This window comes from Callorhinchus milii, unplaced genomic scaffold (genome assembly GCF_018977255.1).
Source record: "Callorhinchus milii isolate IMCB2004 unplaced genomic scaffold, IMCB_Cmil_1.0 Scaffold13, whole genome shotgun sequence".
Classification (NCBI taxonomy): Eukaryota; Metazoa; Chordata; class Chondrichthyes; order Chimaeriformes; family Callorhinchidae; genus Callorhinchus; species Callorhinchus milii.
The window spans coordinates 10782708-10805256 of NW_024704754.1; the positions used below are offsets into that span (position 1 = coordinate 10782708).

Sequence of the window (22549 nt, forward strand, 5' to 3'; positions counted from 1 at the left end):
GATGAATCTTTCTCCTGCCTTGCCCTTAACGCTGCTATTTTGCCAATCTATATTGGGATAATTGAAATCCCCCATTATGACAACTCTGTTCGCCCTACATCTGTCCGTGATCTGGTTGCAGATCTGCTCTTCTATCTCCTTCCCGCTCTCTGGTGGTCTATAGTAAACCCCTATCAGTGTAACCACTCCTTTCCTATTTCTGACCTCTAACCAGATCGATTCTGTTGTCGGGCCCTCTAGAGTCTCGTCCCTTTCTACAGCTACAATTGTATCCTTAACTAATATTGCCACCCCTCCACCCTTTCTTCCTTCTCTATCCTTCCTGAACACATTATACCCTGGAATATTTATCTCCCATTCCTGTCCTGGCTTGAGCCATGTCTCAGTTACTGCTACCACATCGTAACCCCTACGGCCAGTTGAACCTGCAGCTCATCAACCTTATTCCCTAAGCTACGTGCATTTAGGTACATGCATTTGAGGAAATTGTCCACATGTACCTGCTCTATATTTCCCACTTGCCTTTTTCCTCTATTCCCTAATCTATTGTTTATCCTGGGATACCCATCCCCCTCACCACTAGTTTAAATTAGCCACCCCAGCATTCGATAATCTCTTGGCCAGGAAGCTAACCCCTGCCTTGCTTAAGTGCCGCCCATCCGCAAGGTAATGATCCCACCTCCCCCAGTAGTGGTCCCAATTGTCCACAAAACGGAAACCTTTTCTGGACCATTTTTCCAGCCAGTCGTTCATACGCCTGATCCTTTCATTATGGTGCCCCGTTGCCTGAGGCACCGGGAGTAACCCAGAGATCACCACCTTGGATGTTCTGGCCTTGAGTTTGTTCCCCAACTTTTGATACTCGCCCTGGAGTATCTCAGCCCTCTTCTTCCCAATATTGTGGGTCCCCACATGGACCACAACTTCTGGACATTCTCCTTCCCCCTGAAGAATTTTGTCCACACGATGGGTAAAGTCCACTACCCTCGCACCAGGAAGGCAGCAAACCATCCTTGCCTCACGATTCTTATGACAGAAGATCCTGTCAGTGCCTCGCACTGTTGAATCTCCTATCAGAACAGTGTTGCCCGTGTGATCCATGCCCCTGTCCTGTTGGACAGAATGTTCACTGCTCTCCTCACGGGAGGTTTCCACACTCTCAATTGCTAATGCTGAGTACTGATTTGAGACCGGTACTCTGTTGGGGGTGCTCTGCCTTGCACAAGCCCTCTTCTTTCCCCGTCGCACTGTCACCCAATCACTTTTAGCATGCGGCTGTGTGTTAGGCTCCTCTGGGAGTGGTCCTGTTTCTGAACTCTGACCTCCCGATGGCTCCAGTACCCCTCTCTCATGGTTCCTATACAGTGATGGGCTGCTATCACCGAGTCCCAGGGGAGTGAGGGTCCCCTCCACCATACTGTCCAGGAACCTCTCACTGTCCCTGATGGAGCACAGTGTTTGCACCTGGGCTTCCAGCTCAGCTGAAGCTCCCTGATTTCCAGACACTTGCAGCAGATGAAGTCGCCCGGGCTTAAGGCAGCCTCCATCGACTCCCACATGTGACAGACCTCACAGTTTACCTGCCACACCATTCTTCACAATCTTTATATAGATACAAAGATATATAGCCTGCCCCCACTTCCTCTTCTGCACCTAATTCCCACTCTTACCAAATTCCCTCACACTCTGGCCTCGCCTCACTCCGGACATAGCTCACTCTCGGCTCGAGTGAAGCTTGCGCAGCTATCTCCTATTTATACTTTCTGGGTGCAACCCGTTTCTGATTTGCTCAGCAGTAATTTGGAATTAACACCTAATCAAGTGATTAATCAATATGTTAAGTTAGTCAATAAGTTACTTGTTATTGGCTAGGCCTAATTGGCTACAGCTGCTCCCTGTAAAGTTACCCCACAAGACCAATGTACCAATGGTATCAGCAATTTCAACTAACACAAGACTTAAAACTACTACAAGACTTGCATAATAATAATAATCCTTGCATTTGATATAGCGCTTTCACGTAAGGAGGACGTCCCAAAGCGCTTCACAAAACACACTGTAAAGTGAATTGACTGTATATTTGTGGGCAAACACGGCAGCCAATTGCACACAGTAATGTCCCACAAAACAGTCGTAGATTGAAAATGACCAATTTATTGTTGTTTTTGGTTTTGGAGGGATTATTATTAGGCTCTGTGTGGAGTAAGGAAACTTGCCCAAGGTTTCGCCCTCTGCCTGGAATTGAACTCAGGTTTCTCGCTTGCAAAGCGAGTGCTCTAACCACTGAGCTTATAGGACTCCACAACAACAAATTGGGTTATGTACTCACGATAGCAGTTCTCACGACACTCACAGCAGCAATTCCCACTCTCACCAAATTCCCTCACACTCTGGCCTCACCTCACTCCGGACATAGCTCACTCTGGGCTCTCGCAGCTATCTCCTATTTATACTTTCTGGGTGCAACCCGTTTCTGATTTTCTCAGCAGTAATTTGGAATTAACACCTAATCAAGTGATTAATCAAGATATCCAGATGCTCTCCTACTGAAACCTGCTCCACTTGCCCCACTTCATTTTCCAGAACTAAATCCAGCACTGCTTCCTTCCTCGTTGGACTGGAAACATGCTGATCCAGAAAGTTCTCCTGCACACATTTCAGGAGTTCCTTGCTCTTGTGTGTTTCCCAGTCTATGTTAAGATAATTGAAATCCCCCCATTATCACTACTCTATTGGTTCTGCATCTCTCTGAAATCTGCTTGCAGTTTGCTCATCTATCTCCTTCCCACTATTTAGAGGTCTATAGTAAGTACCTAACAGAGTAACAGCTCCTTTTCTGCTCCTTAACTCTAACGAACTAGATTCAGTTTTTGGACCCTCTACCATATCATTCTTTTCCAGGACCGTGATCGTGTTCCTAATGAGTAGTTACCCCTCCTCCTTATTTCCCCTTCCCTGTCCCTCCTGAATAGGTTGTAGCCAGGAATATTCAGCTCCCATTCCTGTCCTTGCTTGAGCCAAGTCTCCGTAATTGCAACTACATCATAGCCCCATGTGGCGACTTGAGCCTGCAGCTCACCAAGCTTATTGGTCATGCTCCGTATATTTACACACATGCACTCCAAGACCGGCTTAATTCGCTCTACATTTCTCACCCGTTTCTTTCCACTTTTTGCTGGACTATTCCTTGTTTCATTTCTATTTGTCTCTCCTCGTCCACTATGTAACTTGTTTCCCTCACTGATGCTACATTCTGATCCCCATCCCCCATCAAAATCAGTTTAAACGCTTCCCCACAGCATTTGTTATCCTTGTTGCAATGACATGGGTCCCAGCCTTGCTCAGGTGTAACCCATCCCTCGTGTACAGCTCCCATCTGCTCCAGAAGTGGTCCCAGTGGTTTAAGAAACCTGAAGCCCTGCTTCCTGCACCAGTTCTCCAGCCAGGCATTCATGTGTTTGATCCTCCCGGTTTGGTATTCACTTGCAAAAGGCATTGGGAATAATCGCGAGATCGCCACCATTGAGGTCCTGCTCTTCAGCTTCTGCCCAAGCTTCTGATATTCTCCCTGTAGGGTCTCAGCCCTTTTATCATCTACATCATGGATCCCGACATGGACCACAACTTCCGGATTTTCCCCTTCCCCCTGTAGTATATTTTGCACCCATTCGGTGACATCATGCACCCTGGCCCCAGGGAGCAGCATACCATGTGCGATCCCCATCTTTTATGGCAGAAATGCCTGTCTATCCCTTTAACTGTTGTATCCCTGATAACAACAGCGTTAGCTTTTTTTCTCCTTGTCCCCCTGAACATCCATTACCTTTTGACTCTTCTCGCCACAGGTGTCCTCACCGGTATCCAGTACCGAGAACCGGTTTATGAGTGCCACACTCTTAGGGGATTTCTGTACTGCCTTTTTTTTTGCTCCACGTCAGATGGTCACCCACTCCCCTTTCTTCTGAGTCCTCTGTGTAGCTGGGGTGACCACCTCCTGAACCCTCTGTGGCTGTGGGGTGACCACCTCCTGAAAAGTGCGATCCATAAATTCTTCAGCCTCCCACATCCTATGTAGTGACTGTAGCCTCTCAAGCTCAGCGACCCTGAGCTCAAGCAGCCGGAGGCACTTCCTACACACGTGTTTGTCCAGAACACATGAATCATCTAGGAGTAGATTTTATTAGTGTTTTTTATTGATTATAATCTATTCATAACTTACAATTAGCCAAGTCCATACTCTGAGACACTAGTCTGTGTGAAGGCCGCTATAAAAATGCAAGTTGTTTTAGTCACAGATCAGCAGAAATAATCTCTACACCATTTTTTCTACCAAAACAGCAGTAGGCTTTGAAAACCTGTATTGGATTCAATCAACTTTCTTTGTTCCAGCCAAAAAAAAGGAAAAAATGTTTATGAAATTATTTTCAATAAAGCAGACTCACTGCTGAGCCCAGATTTTAATTACAATTGTTGGATTAAATCATTCCATTCGTTCCAGCAAACTACATCATTGGGGATTTGAAGAGTTTGGGACTCCAGTATGGAATGAAAATGACTAGGCAGAAATCTGGGATATAGCTAACTTAGCATTGCACCAAACAGACCAGGATGGACAATATTATTCAACACTAATTTCAGCACATCCAATTAAATTACAACAATTATGTAAAGGAATCAGAAAGCTCCACAGCTGAAAAATGTTCACAAAATTATTAATCTTTACAGTCATAAATTGCAGCAAGAGTTAAAATTCAGACACTTAAATAAGGCTATTTTCATAGGCAGCAGCAGAGAATGTCAAGTCTAGGACAACTATTTGAAAAATAGTTACAAGTTTTTTTTTAAAAAAGTAGTCAGAATGGGAGTAATCTTCCAAATATAGATAAAGGCATCACCTTCCAATAGGACAGAGTTTTCACTTGCTCTTCAATCTTCCCATTGCTCACTAGGATATAGTCTGCCTATAGTTTCTCCTTACAGTCAATGACAAGTTCACTCAAGTGAAAGGCAGCACAGAAAAGACCTATTCATCAAGTTTTCATCCAACCTGGCAAGTGAAGCAGACTTTACTTGCAATGCTCAATGATTTTTAAAACAAATGAGAACTTATGAAACCCATCCAAGAGGTTACAATGATGACTGTGGTGATCCTTAAACTGCACACAACATATTCAAATGATCAAAGTGAAGGGAGGCAAAGTCTACCACATCGAGTCTAATTATACAAAGAGAGTTGGAGTGAAATATAACTGAAAAACAAAGCAGCTTTACATTAAAAACTGTACTGCATTAGCCTTCAATGTGGGAGAAAGAAATGAGTGGGAAATACTGAGGACATCATTAGCAAGGGTGGATGACACACATATTTAATAACGACAACAAATTACATTTGTATAGCACGTTTCACATCAGGAGGACATCCCAAAGCGCTGGACCGTCAGGGATCCGCACCTGAGCTGGTGGTTGGGATCAGGAGGAGTGGAGGGCAGGGAGGGTAGGGGTAGCAGGGTGATCGAAGGAATGGTCGAAGAGGAGGGTCTTGAAGGAGGTGAGGCGGAGGGACAGTGGATGGAGTTCCAGAGGGTGGAGGCAGAGTAGCTGAAGGCCTGCCGGCGATGGTGGAGCAGGTGAGGCAGGTGACGTCAAGCAGGTCAGAGCCCACTGAGCGGAGGGAGCGGGCAGAATAGTAAGGGTTTAGGAGGTCACGGAGGTAGGGAGGAGCAAGGCCATGGAGGGCTTTGAAGGCGAGGACCAAGATCTTGAACTGCATCCTCTGAGTGATGGGGAGCCAGTTTAGCCGGACGAGGTTGGGGTTGATAAGGTCGCAGAATCTGGTGCAGGAGAGGACAAGGGCCGCAGAGTTCTGGATGATCTGCAGCCTGTGGAGGAAAGAGTTGGGAAGGTCGATAAGGAGAGAGTTTGCGTAGTTGAGCCTGGATGTAATGAATACGTGGATGAGGGCCTTGGCGGCCTGCGGTGAGAGACAGTGGCAGAGTCAGCAATATTGCAAAGGTGGGGAAAGGGGAGCAGGTCATGGCATGGATGTGGGGATGAAAGACAGTTGAGGATCGAACAGGACGATAAGGTTCCATATTGGCTCCGTAAGTTGTAGAGTACATTCATGAAGGATGATGCTGTTAGTGCCTGAGATATGGAGCTTTGGTCTCATTGATATTCAACTGGAGATAGTTAGCTCTCGTCTAGGACTTGATGACAGACAGTCTGTGAGGACAGCAGTGGTCCTGGAGTCGAGGGTGGAGGCAGAGAGATAGAGTTGTGTCATCTGCATACATGTGGAAATTGACCCCATGTCTCCGGATTATATCACTAAGTGGGAGCATGTTAAGATTGTTGAAATAAGCACTGCGATTTGCATGAGATCTTTAGCCATCTTTAAGTACAGTATTTGCACTCTCAAAAAAATTATATACTGTATAAGCCAAATACATAAGATCTTCCATGATGTCTGTTCATCGCATGGCAAATGTTTTCAAGCTTTGCAGAATTTCAGCATTCCATGATTTGGAGACTGGGATACTGGAAGGAGGAAGTGCAGGAAGAGGATCTCACTTTCAAATACATTATTGGCAGTGATGTAGTCATAACTGTTTGAAAGAGTGAAATGGCAAAGTACAATGTATATAATAAAAAGAGTCCTAGGGATTTTCTCTCACATACATTTAGCCATTCCCAATCTTGAGATCAAGTCCCGTCTCCGCCGCTCTCCTGCCCAGGACTTGCTCTTCTTCCGCAACTTCAACATCTCCTCTTGATAGTCTTCATGGTCCATGGGACAGTACTCAGGAGGGTTGCAGTATCTCTGCAATGCAACAAACGCGTCAGACCAGGGAAAAGATAATAATCCTTGCACTTGAGCGCTTCACAGAATATACTGTAAAGTGAATGGTTGTATATTTTGTGGGAAACACATGGCAGCCAATCCTGCATAGTGGTATATAAACAGTCGTGGATTGAGTGATCAATTTTTTTTTAAAAAAAGAGGATTATTACCCTTAGAAAAGCGATCTGCCAATCGACTAACAACCGTGTTCCTACTTACTACTCAGTAAACAGAGGTGTGTGGAGTAAGGAAACTTGCCTAACTTTTCCCCCTGCCGGGAATCAAACCTAGGTTCTCTCGCTTTTGAAGCGAGTGCTCTAACCATTGAGCTTTTTATTATATACATTGTACTTTGAGCTACAGGACTCCTGTAATGTATTGGTATTCGATCACTAATAACCTGGGCAAATAGAAAAGTGCAGAAATATTTGCCAAAAACTGTAGGAAATTTTTGACAAATTTTGCAGGAAATTGATTGGGAGTAACATAATAATAATCCTTGCATTTGATATAGCGCTTTTCATGTCTTTTCGACATCTCAAAGCGCTTCACAGAATAGACTGTAAAGTGAATTGACGATATATTTGTGGGACATATACCTCAATAGCAGCAATCTACACTTTTTCACTTTATTGATGAAAACTAAACATGAGGAAATAACATATATTAGATTTTTGTAACAAAAAAAATCATGAATTGCTTGTTTAACAAAAACTGGTGGGCCCATTTTTTTTTGGCGGGGGGATGGGGGGTAGCAAGCCTACAGGAGGAGCTCACCACCTCCTGCCTCTCAGGGCCCAGGATCACACACAGAGACAAAGAGAGACAGCAAGACAGATTCACCACACACACACACCTTATAGAAACATGCGTGCGCACACATATACGCTCTTATATCAAAGCCAGTTGTTATAACAATAAGGTACACATTTCACTAGAAACCCCAATGGGTGCGTTTTCACCAAAAGAATCCCAACACGACATGATCTTAACCAATGGAGAATGGCTAGGACACAAACTCAGATCTAGCATTTTTATCCAGCTCATTCAATGTAGACCACATCTGATTATAATACCTTCCCCAAAATACCCTCAATTCAAGAAATAGGCAAACCGTTGGGGGTGGGAGAGAAGAATCTGGGAGATCCCAGTGAAACTATACTAAATTTCTTCAATCCAATTGCCAGTCCCTCACAATTTGAAGAGAGCAGTAGCAAACCAACAGTTGCCCTGAATATCCCCTCAAATCGTCACTCACCTTCCCTTTGCCAACTGTACAGATTACCCTACCCTCATGATAAAGGTACCAGATTTATTTTAAACCCATGAGTTGAGTGATTTAGGAATGTGATGTCTGATATCTTATGTATTGCAGCAAAAGAACCTTATGCCAAGTGTAGCAAGGGAGCAGTCATTTCTCACCATGAACTGAAGAAAGAAAGCTTTGTATCCTCCCTTCAGGATGTAGAGCTCTGGGTAGTGGAGTTTGGGGTATTTGTTCACATTCCGGTCCTCTTCTCTCAGCAAGCGACACCTTCAAGCAACGAGAGTGCACCCTGATTAATACAGTGAAAGTACACAATCTGCAAACAACTTAACGTTTATCTAAAGCAAACAGTACAAATTCCATTCATTTTAGCATCTCCACTCTTTCAGTTAAAGGATCACTTCCAGTTGGACCCAATAGACTAATTCTGTTCATCAAACCTCTCACCTTCTCTTCAGTTATTTAAGCCACAACGCTCCCAACCTCTAGAACTCCCACCTCTCTAGATATCCCACCTTAAACCTACGTCTTCAACCTCTCCCTCCTACTCTTCCTCACTCAGTGTCCTATCCTGCCATTATAAAGTATTCTAAGGTGTTCTTATGTGAAGGGTGCCAAATAAATGCAAGTTATTAAGAAAACAATTAGCCCAACTCACATCTTTGGTCCTCGAACGTAAGAAAATTCACAGTGGAAGATGAGAATGATGCGCTGGTCTCTGAATACGGGAACAATGGGCTCCTTTAAGAAGTAGTTGATTACACTGTCTGCCTTGTGAAGGTTCAGAGAACCCTGGAAAGCACCAAAATCAGCACAAACAACAATAGACAGTCACCCAACCCGAGAGAGAACCGACCCCCCCCCAGCCACCCGAGAGGGAGAGGCATCCATAAACACTCACGTTTGCAACATTCAAATGTCAGATCCTCACTCGGAGGGTGGGGGGGTGGAGCCGAGAAGCCTCCAACCACCTTCCTTACCTCGATATGCCCTCCTTCATACTCGTAAGGATAGCGACAGTCGATGATATAAGTTCTCGACACAACATCATTATATTCACCACGCAGTACAGCAGCCATCTGTGCAACATAAACCAGGTTTTGGTGAGTCTTTCTAGGGCAATTGTTCCTTCCCTACCCCATTCCCCCTTCATCTCATCCATGACAGGGACCAGATCTCCAACACTGAAAAGTGGAGAAAAGATTCAAGGCTAGAAAATTGTAGCTTCTATGTGAACAAACCCAATTTATAGTTACACAACTGGAAAGTTGGCACAGCCAATGGTAAGACACCACACCAGACAATGGGGTTGGAGAACAATTCGTTGGAGCCCTGCAACTATTGGTTAGAGCACTCGTCACGAGAGGACCCGGGTTCGATTCCCAGGCAGGGTGAAACCTTAGGCAAATTTCCTTACTCCACATGCCTCAGTTTACCTAGCAGGAAGTAGGAACCAGGTTGCTTTCCAACGTAAAAATCACTCAAAAAAGTAAAATTGGATCATTTCTGGCAAGTTTATTAAAAAGGTGCTTAATAGCAGTGAACTGACCGTGGCTGGGGTGATATACATCAGATCCTCCTGTCTTCCATTCACTGTGGGCAGCAGGTACCTCTGTCAATAATGCAACCAGTTATTATGATCAATGCAAGCATTTCAATTAAGGAAATCTATCCTTATTTTTCTTTTGTAATGTTAAGAAGTTGCAATGAATCACAAGGCTGGAGCACTCCAACCTCACAGGCTGTTGGACACCAGCCACACCAAACAGATAATAAAGATGAGGAGGTAGAAGAAGACCATAAAATGAGAAAACTGGATGTTATATTTTATGTATGAAAGGACATTGAATATAAAGTTGGAGTACTGTAGGCATCATTACAGAAAGATGAAGTGTTTTTTTACAAAAAAGAACCTGACCTTGGAACCATTTTCCATCTGATCGATGTCAGTTTCCTCATCAAAGTCTGTGGTGTTGGCAGTACAGCTGGTTGTGGTCAGTCTCTACACAGAGGAAAATATTCTGACGATCAGAACACCCAGAAATGGTCACTATACAATTGACTCAACTGTGGGTTTCAAGAGGGAAGGAGATAGGTATATGTAGGTTACAGGCTTGATAGGGTGTGGGGATAAAGCGGGGCAGTGAAAATGAATGAACACTTTGATACAAGAGCTAGTGCACATTTAAAGCCTCCTTCCTTCTATGCCACAAATATCTATGACTCCTGAAGAGCCCCAGAGACTACTTACTTAGCTTCATCCTAGTAAGTAGTATATGGTACTTATTGGAAATCAAATTTGCTTCCTGGTGCAAGGTCCTGACTAATGGACTGCAATAATCTGGGTCTGTACAAAGGAATGACATAGACCACCCTCTGAACAAAGAGTTAGGTCCATTACTTCAAACTGTCAGCACTTTCTTTTCCCTGCTCGTAGATTTGTGAGCTCTGCATCTGTCCATAGCAGCAACCTCCTCCACCCCCACTCACACTGTAAGACAGAAATGCATAACAGGCTCCTCACCACTGAGGTACCCTCACACTGCTTGGGGTCATCACCCTGTAGGGAGTTTCTTTGTCTCTTATTCTTCACTGCAATGTCCAAATCTCGAGATCGGTCCACCCTCTTCAGTAAACGCTGGTTCAGTTGCTCAGGCATAGAGGGTGAACGAAACAGGCCAGGCTTACTCCTGCGCACTGGTACCTAATGCAGGAAATAAACAAACTGCAATGTGGTCGAAAGTATTTACTAATACTGCAAAATCTAGGTCTCTGTATGGAAGAATTATATACTGACTGACATTTACACACACCCACTGATCAAAAACAAATTAGGCCCATTTCAACAACAAATTACATTTGTATAGTGCCTTTCACGTTGGGAGGACATTCCATGACACCGGACAGTCAAGGATTCAGACCCAAGCAGGGGTTTGGGAACAGGAGGGATGGAGGGCAGGAAGGTGGCCAAATGCGCAGTCTTGAGAAGTGCCTTGAAGGAGGCAAGGGAGGGAGTGAGGCAAAGGGGATGTGGTATGGAGTTCCAAAGAGGGGAGGCAGAGAGCCTGAAGGCCTGACCGCCAATGGTGGGGTGAGCTGGGTGGCTAACGTGTAACAGGCGGGGGGAGCGGACAGGTTAATAAGATGTTAACAGGTCAGAGCTAGGAAGGGACAAGGCCATGGAGGGCTTTGAAGGTGAGGATTTTGAACTCTATCCTCTTTATGATGGGGAGCCAGTGGAGCTGGGGGAAGATGGAGGTGATAGGGTCACAGAGCCTGGTGCAGGAGAGGACATGAGCTGCAGAGTTCTGGATGATCTTACAACAACAACTTATATTTATATAGCGTTTTTCGCGTCAGTTAAACCTAATCTCAACGTAGTACCAACGCAGGCACACCATTATTTGTGGGATTGGATATCGGACATGTGTGTCTTCTGACAGATACGAAAATTCTCATTGTCCGTTAAAAAGGGCTTTCTCTCAACTTCTGCTTCAAACAACTTAGCTATTCAGCTACTATTCAGCCATTGCACACCTGAAGAGTCTTCCATAATAGACCTACAAGCCCAATACACTCCCTAATGTGAAGTCCTGTAGCTCAGTGGTTAGAGCACTCGCTTCGCAAGCTAGAGACCTGGGATTGATTCCTGGCAGGGCGAAACATTGGACAAGTTTCCTACTCCACACGCTTCTGCTTACCTAGCAGTAAGTAGGAACCAGATGTTATTTGATTGGTGGGTTGCTTTTTCGGGTGTAATAATTCCCTCAAAAAATAAGAAATTGGTCACTCAATCCACGACTGTTTGTGGGACATGCTGTGTGCGATTGGGCTCCTCGTTTCGGCCATAAAATGTACTCAATTCTCTTTGTAGTATATTCTGTGAAGCACTTTGAGATGTCTCAAAGACATGATAAGATGCTATATCAAATGCAAGAACTACATATTATAATATATACCCAAGCTTAACTTTGTGCTTAACTGGGGGGGGTTCAAATGGGATGTAACTTATATGCTTGCATGTATTCCCATACACACTGTTCCCAAATCAGATTTCGTAGAGCAAATGTCTTGGCCTTAAATTAATTCTCCTGTGTTTACAATAGGAAGCTAGAAGGGACAATATTTGTGAGCAGTACATCATAGACATACACACAGTGCAATGCCTCCCTGACAGAACCAGCAGCCCTCCTGACTCTCACAGGAGGTTTTGTCTCTTACCACACTAACGTTTGCCTCCTGATTCAGGAAATCACTGTTGAGAAGCATTGCCATGCTGGAGGACATTATCTTGCTGTCATTGCTCTGTGGAACAGGAGAGTTAGAATTCAGATAAACCACTAATTGCTCAGTCTCTACCAAACGAGAAGCAGATTACAGCCCATTATACAGCTCAGTGTCTATTTTCAGCGCCAACAAATCCTCACTCCAACACTCATTCAGAGTAGTCAATTGCAGTGAGTTGAGGGATAGACAGAATGCATTTAGAGCACTCAGCAGAATGTTAAAGTCCTTACTGTTACCATCAGATGGGAATGCAGAGTTAAGACGGAAGAAAAGATTTCTCCATGTACCAACAAAAGCCACTGGACTCAGAGTGTGGTGAAGCGATAATGTGATATATCAAATGCAAGGATTGTTATATTATTTTAATTTTAAAAAGTGATAAATATTCAAGTTCTTTCTTACCTTGGCTTCATTCTGCATCAACTCAGAAAACCCATCCTTCTCCACGTCATCGTTCATGGAGTTATCCAGGCACCAAGACTCTATTGAAGTAGGATGAGCGACTTCATGCATCTCAAAATCAAACTAAGATGAAGACAATAGCATTATAGCAGAAAATAGTAGAAAGCACTATTGCCTTTCTTTTCAAGAACATTTTAAAAATCAGCCTTCTCTGTATAAATTAATACAGGCCCATCTTAATTTGCAGTTTGGGTCCTCTGCAGTGAAATGTGAGTTCTTTAGCTTCGTGATTAGAGCACTCGACTTGCAAGAGAGGACGTGGATTCAATTCCCAGGCAGGGAATAACCTTTGGCAAGTTTCCTTACTCCACATGCCTGATTATCTAGCAATAAGTAGGAACCCGGTTGTTAGGCGATTGGCAGATCGTTTTTCCGGGGGTAATAATCGCTTCAAAATAATTAACAATAATTTGGTCACTCAATCCATGACTGTTTATGGGACACTGCTGTTTGCAATTGGTTGCCACGTTTCACCCACAAAACTCAGTCAATTCATTTTACACTATATCTTGTGAAGCGCTTTGAGACATCTCGAAGAGGTGATAAGGCGCTATATCAAATGCAAGGATTATTATTATTATTATAATACTAACAACAATAAATGCTATGCTGAGTTAACAGATCTTAACCAAGGCCTCAAATGTATGTGAATCTCAAAGTCTCAAAAGCCTATTTGACCATGCTGGGCACAGGAACATGAACTGTCCTTTCTCCCCCACATCTGCGCCATGAACAGCACTGCCTACCACCACCTCCGCAACATTGCCACTGCCTCACCCCTCAGGCTGCCTCACCCACTCATTCGTCACATCAAGGCTTGATTATGGAAACTTCCTCCTCATCGGCCTTACCAACTCTTCCCTTCACAAGCTGCAGATCACCCAAAACTCTGCAGCTCGTGTACTCTCGAGCACCAGGCTCCGTGACTCCCTCGCCTGACTCCACTGGTTCCCCATCCCTCAGAGGATCAAATTCAAGATCCTCATCCTCACATCTGACTACCTCTCTGTCCTGCTGACTCCCTACCAACCTGCCTGCTCCCTCCGTTCAGTGGGCTCCGGTTGCTTCATGCCTCCCACCTGACCATCGGTGGCCGGGCTTTCAGCCTCTCTGCCCTCACACTCTGAAACTCCATCCCACAGTTCCCTCGCCTCGCTTCCTCCCTTGCCTCCTTCAAGGCCGGTCTCGTCACCCTCCTCTTCGATTGCACGTTCAGTCGCCCTCCCACCTCTCTGCCTTCCCTCACCCCTACCCCACCCCTCCCCCATGCTCGGGTCCTGACCCGACTCTCCAGCGCCTTGGGACGTCCTCCCGATGTGAAAGGCACTCTGTAAATGCAATTTTGTTATTGTTGTGATGTTTTACCCGATTCAACTGGAAAAATGACCACTTAGGAGATGCATTTGAAAGCATCTATGGAACCACATACAGGCACAAATCAACGATTTATGGTCAATTTTCCAACAGGCAAGAACAATAATAATAATCCTTGCATTTGATATAGCGCTTTTCACGTCAGGAGAACGTCCCAAAGCGCTTCACAGAACACACTGTAAAGCGAATTGACTGTATATTTGTGGGCGAATAGTACTGAGTTGGGGTTGCCAATCCCTAAATCCACAGCATAAATCCAATGCTAATTACACCAGACTGGCAATCGGACTCACTGGATCATAAAGATAACTTGTGGAGGAATAAATATCACACTGGAGCCAGTAGAGGGTGCACACTCAACTCAGTTGGTCGAAGCACACACTTAGGCAAACACCCAACTCAGCATTAACCAGAGTATTCTTGATGGCATCAACATGTAGGAAATTATTCCACTTGTTGGCACTAATTGACACTACTTCGATAGCCAGGAAAGGCCATATTACCTCTTGAAAGATATTCCAGTGAAAAACGCAATATTGATCCGTGGAATGCATCAGAATGTGCTATAACAAGAAGTAATTTTAGCAAAACACACGCCTTACATTTTCCTTGTCGTCACCCAGGCTGTTGAAATCTATACACTCTCTGGCCTGGGTCCTGGAGCCAGACCCCCGGAGTGATGAACTACTACAGGGAACCTGCGGCTGCAAGAGAAAACATTGTAAACAGTGAATAATCAGAAATTAAACTCATCTTCCCCAGTTCAGACATTGGGAAGGACAGACAGAAAGGGCAGGATATAATGTAGACTAATAACTAATTAGTACAAGGCTCTTTTGTGGCCATCAACCATATAAGAACTGCTGGAAACCACACGTTTTCCCCTGAAATAGATTCCAATATAATGGATCCTTTCCCACGCTGCTGTCCAAAGCTCATCAATTTAGATTGTGCATCCAGCACAGAAGCAGATATACAGGAACAGCAAAACTCAATCTTGTAAAGGAAGACTGGGAAGAAGTTGCGAGCCAATAGATGTGTGAGGGGAGGTATAAGCAAAAGGACAAGAGTTTGAAGGGACATGAGCATAATCTCCGCAGTTTGGGAAGAATATAATATGAAAATCAATTATACTTTGCTTAGTTTAAGAAATTGGATTTTCAGCTCTGGGAAGGATGGTACATATAAGTGTGTATAATGAATTTAGAAATGTGGACAATAATCCTTGCAATTTATGCACAGCAATGTCCCAAACAACCTACAAATTGACCAATTTTGTTTTACACATTATTTAATAATTATTTGGGGAGGACATGTTTGCAGGGCTATGGGGAGAGAGTGGGGGAGTGGGGTTGATTTGGATAGCTCTTTTCAAAGAGCAGACATAATGGACCAAATGGCTTCCTTCTGTGCTGTATAATTCAATGAAATCTGGGGGATTACTGGTCAGGACCGCGGTTAGAAACTCCATTTTCTTTTTGATTTCAAGATCCTCATCCTCACCTACAAGGCCATTCACGGCCTTGCTCCCTCCTACCTCTCCAACCTACTATCCCCCTACCTACCTGCCCGTACCCTCCGTTCCTCCGGCTCCGGTCTGCTCCACGTCCCCCGCCCCAATCGCCCTACCATCGGTGGCCTTCAGCCTCTCAGCCCCCAGGCTCTGGAACTCTATCCCCCAGTGCCTTCGCCGCTTCCTACCTCTCCTCCTTCAAGGCTGGTCTCAAAACCTTTCTCTTTGACCGAGCCTTCAGCTCCCCTCTCGACTCTCTTCCCCCTCCTCGCTCCCTCCCTTCCCTCCCCTCACCCTGACCATTTCCCCCCTCCTCGCTCCCTCCCTTACCCCCCCTGACCATTTCCCCCCTCCTCGCTCCCTCCCCTCACCCTGACCATTTCCCCCTGCTCGGGTCATGACCCAACTGTGCAGCGCCTTGGGACGTCCTCCTGACGTGAAAGGCGCTTTATAAATGGAATCTTGTTGTTGTTGTTGTTGTTGAATGGTCCCATGGGAACCTGAACATCTATCTTAACAGTAGACAGGACCTCAATTTAATCTCTCAACTGAAGGAGAACAACTATGCAACATTCCCCTAGCAATGCACTGGAGTGTCAGTCAGCCTAGACTATGAGCTCAAAGGATAAGTTTTTTTTTCTAATTTGTGCATGATAGAAATTAAACCGGTTTGGACAAATGTTCTTAATTTTGTTTCCCAGGTCACCCTTAAATTCCTTGGCAGAGAAATAAACTGAAAATAAACTTACCAGAAACTGGTGGATTCTTCCCACAGGGCACTTACTGCAACATAGAAGGGCAGAGGAGATGGAGTTACGATCTGTATCAAAGAATCAGCAAGCGGCAGCAGGGTAATTGTGCAGGGAAGATGAAGCAAGCTTAGAATCAGATAATAATAATCCTTGTATTTGATATAGCAACTTTCAGGAGGTTGTCTCAAAATGCTTCACAAGATTTACTGAAAAGTGAAGCGACTATTTTATAAGTGAATAGTGCCATGGAATCTAATAACCACTTGAAAAAGTAGATGGGATCTCTGATTAATGTGTCACCTGGAGGACAGCACCTCCAATAATGCATTGTCATGACGAGAACACAACAGCAGTACAGTTCAGAATCTTTCATCTTCACATCAGCCAAATGGAGATTTGTGACTAACAGGAGAGTGGATAATTAATCATTGATAATTGAGATGCTGTCCGCCTGTTCAAGTGAATGTTCAAAATCCCACGACTCTATTCAAAAAGAGTTTCTCTCTCCCAGAGGCCTGGGTAACAATTCCCCAAATAAACTTGGTCACTCACTCCATAGCTGTGTGCAAACTGACTGCCATGTTTCGCCCACAAAAGACACAGTCACTGCACTTTACAATATACCCTGTGAAGTCCTTTGAGATGTCTTGACAACATGATAAGGTGCTATATCAAATGCAAGGATTATTATTGCTATATTTTCACATTCTTATACAATACAAACACAAATATTAATTCAAAAACAACAACATTTCATTTCTAGAGGGCCTTTCACGTCAAGAGTACGTCCCAAGGTGCTGGACAGTTGGGTCGGGACCCGAACAGGGGGGAAATGGTCAGGGTGAGGGGAGGGAAGGGAGGGAGCGAGGAGGGGTTAGAGAGTCCAGAGGGGAGCTGAAGGCACGGTCAAAGAGAAAGGTCTTGAGACCGGCCTTGAAGGAGGAAAGGGAGGAGGCGGCGAAGGCGCTGGGGGATTGAGTTCCAGAGCCTCGGGGCTGAGAGGCTGAAGGCCCGGCCACCGATGGTAGGGCGGTTGGGGCGGGGGATGTGGAGCAGACCGGAGCCAGAGGAACAGAGAGTATGGGCAGGTAAGTAGGGGGATAGTAGGTTGGAGAGGTAGGAGGGAGCAAGGCCGTGAATGGCCTTGTAGGTGAGGATGAGGATCTTGAATTCGATCCTCTGGGGGATGGGGAGCCAGTGGAGGCGAGCGAGGGTGGGAGTGATGTGGTCGCGTAGCCTGGTGCGGGACATTACACGAGCTGCAGAGTTCTGAATGACCTGCAGCTTGTGGAGGGAGGTGCCGGGAAGGCCGGCGAGGAGAGAGTTCCCATAGTCCAGCCTTGAGGTGATAAAGGCGTGGACCAGAGTTTCAGCAGCGTGAGGTAATCTGGCGATGTTTCAGAGGTGATGGAAGGCGGTGCCAGTTGTGGCGCGGATATGAGGAAGAAAGGACAGCTCAGGGTCGAACAGAACGCCGAGGTTCCTGACTGGCTTTGAGAGGTGGAGAGTGCAGCCTTGGATGCTGATGCTGTCAGCGCCTGAGGTGCGGAGGCGCTGACGTGAGCCAATCAGGAGGGCATCAGTTTTGCGCACGTTGAGCTGAAGAAAGTCGTCTCTCGTCCAGGACTCAATGTCAGACAGGCAGCTGTCAGGACATCGGTGGTCGTGGAGTTGAGGGTCGAGGAGGAAAGGTAGAGTTGGGTGTCATCCGCATTCATGTGGAAGTTAACCCCATGTCTGCGGATGATGTCACCAAGGGGGAGCATATAGAGGGTGAAGCTGTTTAAGAGGAATGGCTCTGTGCCCTTTGAGAGGTGGATGATCAGTATTCCCCATGAACCAGGGATTCTACTCATGGACGCTGAAAATCTCAACGAGAAAGTTTTTCAACATTACATACCATTCTCCTGCCTGTGGTTCCTTTGTCCGAGGCGAGGCGAGACACAAATCTGAATAAACAGAAACACTTTCATAAACACACAGTTCTGGTTTCTTTTCTCTCCACATCTGTCTCCGGGCAAATGTCAACCATTCCAACTGCCTCACCACAGATCCCATGCCACACACAATAACTAATTGATCATTTAGAACATTGTAGCACAACATAAAAACCATGACTGCACCCAGTTAAAATGATAGCAAACCAAAGTTATAAATGTGTTACTGACCCTTCTGTATATTCTCTGGGGATACAGACATCTCACCTCCATTACTCAGATTCGACAGGTCCAGGCAGCGTTTGGGGGTGTCACTGAAGCAGAAGCAGAACGGCTCAGCCATCCCTTATACCCAGCCCCAACCACCCACACCCCAGCTCCAAATTCCATCACCACACATCACAGTCCATCTAGCAATAAATTACGCATCATATGTGCTAAGCTCATTCAAAACACATTAGGTCCCTCTCAATGAGAGTTGAAATGGTCCTTTTAGCTTCATATCTGACCAATAAAGGCCCCTTTACAATGCTGGGGACGGCAATATCTACCACTTCAGTAGTGTTTGAGAAGCCACCAACATTTAAGGGGGTTTCCATATAATGCACATCCTCCTGGAGGATTCCACTGGAGGAAAGTACCTCTGATCTCCAAAATCCGATTATACTTCTGTTTCCCAACTCCACTATTTAACCCAAGCCTGCTGCTTCCTCCCTCCAAACCAAAGACAAGTTTCCTCCATCCAAGCAACAGAGAAACCATCAATGTCTTGTGGAATGCTCAAATATCTCTACTATCAGTAAGAAAGGATTATTTCACTCCCATACCCTCCTTCACCACATACCTTCAGCCTGCCTCACTTACCCACCACTGGAGCTCAGGTTGCTCATGTTGAGTGACATCTGGGCTTCCGGGGAGAAGGACATGGAGGAATCAATGTCCCACATGATAGACATCACCTTCCTGCATCCCAGTCGACAGCTGGTAGTCGCAAAATTATCTTCATTCTCATCCATCTGCCACCTGAAAAAGAATGAAAACTTTAATCTGACTAGCCACTGGGTTCTCATACAGGGAGACATTCTACCGTTTGCGGTAGATTGCCTCCAATTGAATTAAACAATAAATTTGAAACATTTTTCTTCTCCTCAAGGCTAGGTTTCACAGATGTTAGTACTCACCCATGGGCTCACTTTACCCCATGGAAGCAGAGACAACAATAACTTGCATTATATAGCACCCTTCAGGCAGGGTAGCATCTCAGAGAGCTTAGTAATACGTCTTGGAGATATGGTGATCATAGGCAGAAATCTGGTTGATTGTCCCTTTTTCACCTCCAGGGACTCAGAGGTCAATAACAGCATTCCAACCAAGAACAGACATTTATTATTGGAAGATGCATTCACCAAGAGATTATCAAACCAATCACAATCTAAAATTCATCTCAAAGAGAAGGGAATTTCTCCCGCTGCCATGGCCAACAATTTCCCGAAGTTAAAAATGGTCATTCACTTCTTGGCTGTTTGGACATTACTGTGTACAAATTGACTGTGACATTCAACACCAAAACACAGTTACTAAACTTTACCGTACTTTGAGACATCTTGCTGACTTGAAACACACTATACCAAATGTAAGCATCATCATCATCAGTTTTGAAAATAATGTCTCTGTCCATAAATATATTACACAATGCAATATAAGTTTGAACCATGAAGACCCGGGTCCATGTGGTGAGTTATCCAGGTCGGAAATTTGCATTTCTGGAGTAGGCCATTTGGGGGAGAAAGACAATGAGTGAAGGGACAGAGTCAGATGTAGAACTGCATTGGTACAGGGTGCTCTCTGAACAATCGTTTACCTCTTTTGAACTACGAAGAGGGAAGTTATCACATACGAGATTGGCTCTAGCTTAACCAACTGCGAGTTTTCTCTGAAAAAGCATGGAGTCCCCCTCCCAACTTCTCTGATCACTTTGGCACTTGTCATGGCTGATTTCTGAAAAATGCTGCTCAACCATTAATCCATGGTGTTATAACTTGATTGCCTCGCCCCAGCAGTCCATATGTGGGTATAATTTCTCAATTAACCCAGCGTCTAAGGGATAAATTCTCTCTAGCTTACCCCAAGCTCCTACTGTAAGGAATTAATTTCTTTATTTCTTATCGTGTCCGCTTGTTTAGGAGCTTTAAATTTTCTCTATCACGCCATCTTGAAGCGATAATCTCACTCTGTTTCTTACCTAAACCTGCTGAACAAAAGTCATATTTTTTTCTTTTCCGTTTAACTTCAACTCCCATTTCCTGGCTCAGTGCATTATTTGTTACCCCATCGCGATCTTACCCTCCAACTCCTGGTAAGAAGGACACTGTGCTTCTCTCCTGTCGCGGCTCCTGATCAGGTCTGTCCACTTCCGGCTTCAAATGGATTTTAAATTTGCCGCATTGACGTGAGACGTCACGGACCAATGACGTATCGCTCGACATATCCACCAATCACAGCGCTTTATCGAGCTTTCTTCACGTTCATTTGTCAGGGATTCCAGACCCTAAACTCGATTGGATCAAACGGGTGTCAATCATTCATCAGTGATTGAGCTCTCACCTTCCAGTGGAACTGAGTATCAACGTGTCACCTCCCCAAGTGGGACTTGTCATCTAATAGTAATCATATCTGTGGTGAAATAAACTGCTCTAAAATATATTATCAGCTTCAGCCGCCCAATTAATCCCCTGCCTATCCCCTATTCTCTGTTGTTCTTAAACTCTCCAAACTGGTTGCCGTGATTGCCCACAATAATCCAAAACACTTTACAGTATAGCCTGTGAAGCGCTTTGAAACACCTCGATGATGTGATAAGGCACTATATTAAATGCAAGGAATATTATTATTGTAATCTAGTTTAAGTGCTCGAAGACACTATGTAAATGTCCTACCCACAACATCAAGACAACCTTGGTCAAAGTCCTCTCTGAGTTGTCTCTGTCATCACCAGGGCTCACTGTGCCTCCACAACCACTCTGTAGCCTCAGATACTGTTGGCCACTGACATTGGAGTATCAGCCTACACTGTGAGTTCAAAGTCCCGACGAGAGGCTTGAACTCACAACCTTCTGACTCAGGAGCGAAAATGCTGCCATCTGAGCCAGTTTGACACCTGAAACCCTTCATCCCATCATTGACCAATTCCACCTTCTTTCCTCCACCTCAGTGATGTTAGCCACTTCCATGCCTATTTCATCCCCACCATAGTCAAGCCCTCATTCATGCTTCATAATGTCTCAACAATTTGGTCACTCAATCCACGACTATTTGTGGGATGTTACTGTGCACAATTGGCTGCCACATTTCGCCCACAAAATACATAGCCAATCCCACTTTACAGTATATTCTGTGAAGCGCTTTGAGATGTCTCAACAACGTGATAAGGTGCTATATAAAATGCAAGGATTATTATCATACTAAAGAACCAAAATAAAATAATTGCATAGCTTATAAAGATCACAAGATCAATAATAACTTGCATTTGTATGGAGTCCTGTAGCTCAGTGGTTAGAGCACTCGCTTTGCAAGTGAGAGACCTGAGTTCAATTCCAGGCAGAGGGCGAAACCTTGGGCAAGTTTCCTTACTCCACACAGAGCCTAATAATAATCCCTCCAAAACCAAAAACAATAATAAATTGGTCATTTTCAATCTACGACTGTTTGTGGGACATTGCTGTGCGCAATTGGCTGCCGCGTTCGCCCACAAATATACAGTCAATTCACTTTACAGTGTATTCTGTGAAGCGCTTTGGGACGTCCTCCCGACGTGAAAAGTGCTATATCAAATGCAAGGATTATTATTATTATTATTATTAAGGGGTAGTGTCTCAGATCGGTTTGGATGAAGAAAGCCCTTCGGCCAAATTGATCTCAATCTTCTCAAATGCCCACCCATCTTCCCATCACAGCAAAAAGCTGAAGGGGATGCAAAATGTTGCCACAATGCACATGGGCTTTAGGTTCCTTGTGAAGCTTTACTGTAACTTGGTATGTTTTGTCATTTTCACAGAAGTTAAAGGAAAAATAATGTAGTAAGATTCTGAATGACATCAGGTCACTGGCGGCCCAGCT

At 44.8% G+C, this 22549-nt stretch overlaps 1 protein-coding gene across 1 annotated transcript; it reads right to left on the reverse strand.

Annotated features, from left to right (window-relative positions):
• Positions 1-5743: 5743 nt before the first annotated feature.
• Positions 5744-20919, reverse strand: LOC103177381 (M-phase inducer phosphatase 1-B). Its single transcript, XM_007891511.1, has 16 exons — positions 20777-20919; positions 19298-19456; positions 18665-18747; positions 18397-18445; positions 16494-16527; positions 14834-14935; positions 12798-12920; positions 12330-12413; positions 10633-10812; positions 10027-10110; positions 9658-9720; positions 9089-9187; positions 8767-8900; positions 8264-8375; positions 6679-6820; positions 5744-5879 (listed from the first exon to the last, which is right to left on the reverse strand). The coding sequence occupies exons 1-16, from the start codon at positions 20917-20919 to the stop codon at positions 5794-5796; spliced, it is 1677 nt and encodes a 558-aa protein (XP_007889702.1). The 3' UTR covers positions 5744-5793.
• Between the last annotated feature and the right edge of the window lie 1630 nt (positions 20920-22549).

Bases quoted from the DNA above. Each gene is read 5' to 3' on its own strand.
- LOC103177381 (XM_007891511.1), bottom strand. From the start codon at position 20,919: ATGTCGAGCGATACGTCATTGGTCCGTGACGTCTCACGTCAATGCGGC. The intron at 19,457-20,776 runs GTAAGATCGCGA...ATTCTTTTTCAG, and splicing joins TTCTTACCAGGAGTTGGAGG to GTGGCAGATGGATGAGAATG. The intron at 10,111-10,632 runs GTGAGGAGCCTG...TCCTCTGTGTAG, and splicing joins AGTGTGAGGGTACCTCAGTG to AGACTGACCACAACCAGCTG.